This window comes from Galendromus occidentalis, unplaced genomic scaffold (genome assembly GCF_000255335.2).
Source record: "Galendromus occidentalis unplaced genomic scaffold, Mocc_1.1 scf7180000077440, whole genome shotgun sequence".
Classification (NCBI taxonomy): Eukaryota; Metazoa; Arthropoda; class Arachnida; order Mesostigmata; family Phytoseiidae; genus Galendromus; species Galendromus occidentalis.
In genome coordinates this window covers 1709319-1714211 of record NW_003805428.1, presented here as the reverse complement: position 1 = coordinate 1714211, position 4893 = coordinate 1709319, and the positions used below count along the sequence as shown (strand labels likewise).

General features: G+C 51.2%; 1 protein-coding gene across 1 annotated transcript; it reads right to left on the bottom strand.

The window, feature by feature from the left end:
• Positions 1-1549: 1549 nt before the first annotated feature.
• LOC100904711 (uncharacterized) lies at positions 1550-4526 on the bottom strand. The gene is made up of 5 exons (XM_029111450.1): positions 4412-4526; positions 3537-3722; positions 3128-3387; positions 2541-2802; positions 1550-2119 (listed from the first exon to the last, which is right to left on the bottom strand). Exons 1-5 carry the CDS (start codon positions 4524-4526, stop codon positions 1635-1637), a joined length of 1308 nt encoding a protein of 435 aa, XP_028967283.1. The 3' UTR covers positions 1550-1634.
• Positions 4527-4893: the final 367 nt, after the last annotated feature.

The following is a 4893-nucleotide window of genomic DNA, read 5'->3' as shown; positions in this document are numbered from 1 at the left end:
ACCACAGGGACAGGGAAGTGATATGCAAAGCGCCATCCGAGCCATCGCCGTTTCACAGGACACTGGAGATGATCAAAAGCGTCTACTCCTTGAATATTCATTCGAAAACGGATCGGGCGAAAGCAGTTTGTGGCAACCGATCTCTTCGGAGGCGAACATTTGCTCGCAGTTCAAGATTTGCCGAAAGCCGTCTCGCAACGAGAAGGTCTCGCAAAACTTCCGTTATGGGCATTGCCTGGTGATAGAAAATCGCGATCGAAGGGAAATTACGGAGCGATCGGGAAACTTCCCGCTATTTGGACGGAGTCGGTCGGTCGGGCAAACAAGTTGATACTCTGTTCATTCACCACTTTAATTCCTGCGTCGACAGGCCGGCCTCGAAAATTACTCCGACCCGTGTAAGTGTGATGAGTGGGAAGCGGATGTGCGGTCGCGATAAGCGCTTCAGTCAAGCAGCCTGCCGTACGCCGCCGCGGTCTTCCTTTCATGGACTCTGTCTCGTAGGACTGCAGATGAATTGCTCAAAAAAGCGACTCATTTTCCCTCTCTTTGTTTTCCTTCAAGCCGCTCGCTTGACGAGCGGGCGCTCCTCCAGGACTTCGTTCAGAAGTGATGAGTGAAGTCCCGCTTCCGAAGCTGTGAAAGTGCTCGTGTTGGTAGGGAGGGCGCCCATCCAGAGGGGCTGTCCAACGACGATGCCAGGAAATGGGGGACGGGGTGATATGTATTAATGTAGGGGTGTTCGAGTCAGACGTTTTTCCCTTCTCCGTCTTCCGACAAAAAGGAAACGTGGCTGTAGCACCAACCCAGACTCGGCACAGTGATAGTCACGCGTTGCGGACTCCACGCACCTCGGGCAACTTCCACCAAACCCACCGAACCACAGGCCGACGGACCGACGATGAACTCTCCGACTGTGTGACTGACTGACTCGTGCTGGTGGCGTAACACGGTCGGCGCTATCGGAAGCCACCTCGTGCGATGGCGACTTGATTTAGTTTGATTGAAGCCACGAGCGAGCTGATCACGTACGAGCAAGCGGAATTTTCCTGCTGCAGTTTCAAACTTTCAGAACGTTCAGCTCAAACTTCCCCTTTGTTGAGTTTCGGACCGCCGCTGTAAGGGCTAACTAGATCTCTCTTCAAAAGAATTTCTTTGTTCCTCCTCTCCCAGGGAAAGCACGAGCCAATGAGAACCCTCTGCATTTGAAATCATCACTGCTCCCCGTCATCTTGATCCTGACCCTGTCGAAAGACTGAAAAATATTTTATGAGCAGAAGTTCCGCGCTCGAAGACGCTCGATGCGCGAGAGGGGGGGCTCCTCCTCGATCATCGATCCAGGAGTCGCATGGTCTCAGAAAAAGATGTGAAATCCATGTAGCTAGCGACGTGCGAGACACTCCGGTCATAGCTCCAGAGTCCGGAGATGATCACACTATGGTACTCGAGCGAGGGGTTATGTTTAGTAGTTTGAGTTGTTTATTTTCACAGTTTCTATACACCATGGAGCACACCGGAGCTGCGTTGACTTTCCTCGGGGCTCTGACGGAGGAGAGTACAAGTATCGGGGTTCCCCACTGACTGAGGCTCTTCCTTATCGACATAGTCGAAGCGTCATCATAAATACCGTACTCTCACTGTTTCTCTTTGAGCTGTAGATAATCGTTCGACCAATGAATCTCCTCGACGAACGGGTACTTGCCCCGCAGTTCGTTCTTGAACTCTTCTGCAGCGCTCAAGTCGCTTGCTGTCTGGGTCCGCTTACGCCTCTCGGATTGGCCAGCCAAGTCTGTGGATTTCGGCGTCCTGTGGCCGAAGATTTTCCTGACCACGAAGCCATCGCTCAGCACCCAGAAGCGATAACCGATGAGGTAAGCCTCGATCAGCTGAGTGTTCGTTGCGTCTTGCCCCTTGAAGCGTATGTCCAGTTTCGGCAGATCGAGCGGCGCCACGTACGCCGGGAATAGACGGGGCTTGGGCTCGAAGGCCAAAGTCATACTCTCTTCGTTGAAGAGTTCCCAAAGGCGGTACGTAGCGTTGTCGACCGGAAGTAAACGTTTTTGGCTAACCAGAGCATCAAGAGCAGACTTCGAACGAGGGACTTTCTGGTTTTGTGCGGCTGCGGGAGAAAGCATCAAAACTTTAGTCTCATAGAAAGAGCGGGGCATCGAGAGGATCATTCCGCAATCATGGGCCATCTGAGAACTTCCTCTACTAGAGAACTCGACAACTCATACGAAATCATCATTCACATTGCCCGCTTCCGGTCGGAGTCAGTTTTTTCTTCCTCCCTTAATTACTTTCCATTTCGAGTCGAGAAGTTCTCAATGCCAATGAACACCGAAGGGGGACTATCTCTCTTATTCGAAATTCTAAACTGAACGACGGTGCGGCTGGGATAAGAAACAGCGCCAGCGTAGATTAGGAGACCATCTCATACATAGGACCGGGAGCGGAACTTGGTGACGAAGAAAGAGACTAAGAAACGGGCGCACGCCCGTTCGCCGCCGTCTCGCCAAACAAAAGCCTATGATACTTACAAAGGAACGAGGGAAGAACGAGGATACATTTTTCGCATGGCAAACTCCTAAGAAAAGAGGCGAGCTCAATGTCCAAACGAGGTTTTGGCATTGTACCCAAGGGAAGGGTGAGGGCCCGTTTAACTTGAAGCCGCTCGCATCCACTCTGAGCTATGTTCTTCAATTCGTTTTCGGGGATCGGTCCCGGCCGAGACCGCAGCTCGCTCCGCGACTCCGCCTCCGCCGAAGCAGTCGCTGGTTTCAGCCTGCGCGATAGTTGGTACTGCCAATAAAATTTGTAAGCACTCTTAGAGTCGGGACCACATGCGGTTCTGGTCGAATGCGAAACCGAAAATCATAACCCGAAGTATTCTTTAATTTTTCTCGGTAACAACGGCCAGTGCGTTTCTTCCTCGCTCAACAGGAAAAAATAACCACGAATAAATGAAATTAATGACCTTGCAATAATATTTTCCAAATTAACGAGGTTATAGACGAAGAGCGCGCCTTCAGTGAAGTTGAGCTCAATTGATGTACGTACATATTTCGGCGATGAGATTTAATAAATCTATTAAAAAAAACACAAAATAAAAAGACCACTGACTTACGGTAAGTGCCTCCTTGTACTCCTCGCAGTCGAACTTGGAGTAGAAAGCCTCGTTTTCGCTTTGCCAGAGATCGTCACTGTTCGCCACGAGAAGACTGAAGTCGAAGTGGCTCTTGATACCGCGGTGACAGGACGAAAGGTACTGCAAGTACTCCAACACCAAATGCGCCTCACCGTCTCCCGCGAAGAGCGCCACAGATACCGGAGATGCTTTCCATAGCCATGATAATTCTACTGCATGGTATATGTCGCGGAGACTTCCTGAAACGTCGGGGATGTCCATGAATTTCTCACGTGAATCATCGCTACACCCTGTCCCGTGACGAGCGGGGCAGCTATCAAACTGATTGGGTGGCTTGGGAGCTTTCCGGCGCATTTCGAAACTCCACGCATGGTCGCTAGATACGCACCATAAGTGGCAACGCAGACTTGGTGAGGTCCGTTGGCAGGGCTGGGATCGTTGAGGTCGCGGAGGAGCAGCATTCGCTTTGGTTTTGAGCTTTCCATCGTCAAATGGATTAAGGGGACGGTGCTATGGTTCATATTTCGCAATGAATATTCGTCATAGGCCCGTTGGCGTAATGACAGCGCAAGCGCTGGAAAGAATCGAAAGAAGCTTGAAATTGCACATCTCTTCTTACGTGTGTTTTTCCTCACTTTCCTATGGAGATTCGTAATTGTCCAGGGCCACAATCTTCAACGCTTGTGTCGCCTTGTGGATTCGCTCCGGAATTTAGTATTGACAGCGGGAAATCGAGTCAATTCATGCTGTATTTCGCAATCGGCTACAAAAGACTCGAACCGAGAACAGCGTTCGTGTCGCTTGCTATCGCCACGTGATGAACAGAAAAACGAGCTTAGGGCCGGGCAACGATTTCTGGCTAAATCAGGAGTGAATCTGTTTGACTCGTAACCACGGAGGCAGGCCGAGGTCACGGGACGAATGTCGATCAAAGTGGTATGCCCGAAGATTGGCTCGTCCCAGCCCGAGAACTTTCCCTGCCGCGATCTCGCTCCTCCCTCCGAACTCTGCGTTCGGAACTTTGGAATCCCGAGAGCTCAAGTGACTGAGACGAACAGTTTCCGAACTCTCTGCTCAAAGCTAGCATAGAGCTTATGGAATTCGGGATTAATTTCCACCATAACGAAGTAAAAGTGGATTCTGATTGATCTTGGAGTATCCAAGAAACCATTCCCGCTGGATACCCTCCGTGGACTTCATCGAGGGGCGTAATGAAGAGCCGGACGTCCGCCTGACACTCGGCTCACGTTAGAGTTCGCTCACCTCGTCTTGCGACATCTCGCCGGTGGAATTTTCCAGGGTGAAGTATGACCAAGATGAGAATGAAACTGAGGAAAACGGACAGTAGGAACCCGGCATGGCTGAAACTTCTCCACATGGCGACGGCCTGGGCGGCGCTTCGGTCTCCAAGCCACGGAGAATTAAATTTTGCAAAGGCTGTTCACATTTTCCAAGCTTTTGCGTCAGCGGCGCGAACGACACTATCACGGTCCGATCCACGCCAACTCAGAGCGAGAACCCGCTCCTTTGCGAACTCGACACTTTAGCGAAAACTTCCACTCTATTCACTCAAGACACCACAGTCCACGTCAGAACAGGGGACAGAGTACGCGAAGGATCCTCACGTGTTCAAAGCACTCCCAAGCACATGATTCCGCGATCTAACGGTGTCGGCAATTTCTCGCCTAACGGCGTTCCGACTTGTTACTTCAGAGCCATGTTCGTGTGCGGCGTCTTCTGCGGCA

Excerpts from the sequence above, each read along its gene's own strand:
- LOC100904711 (XM_029111450.1), bottom strand. The coding sequence starts at position 4,526 with ATGTGGAGAAGTTTCAGCCATGCCGGGTTCCTACTGTCCGTTTTCCTC. Across the intron at positions 3,723-4,411 it reads GCGAGATGTCGCAAGACGAG|CGCTTGCGCTGTCATTACGC; the intron begins GTGAGCGAACTC and ends GATTCTTTCCAG. Across the intron at positions 2,803-3,127 it reads AGTACAAGGAGGCACTTACC|TACCAACTATCGCGCAGGCT; the intron begins GTAAGTCAGTGG and ends TTTTATTGGCAG.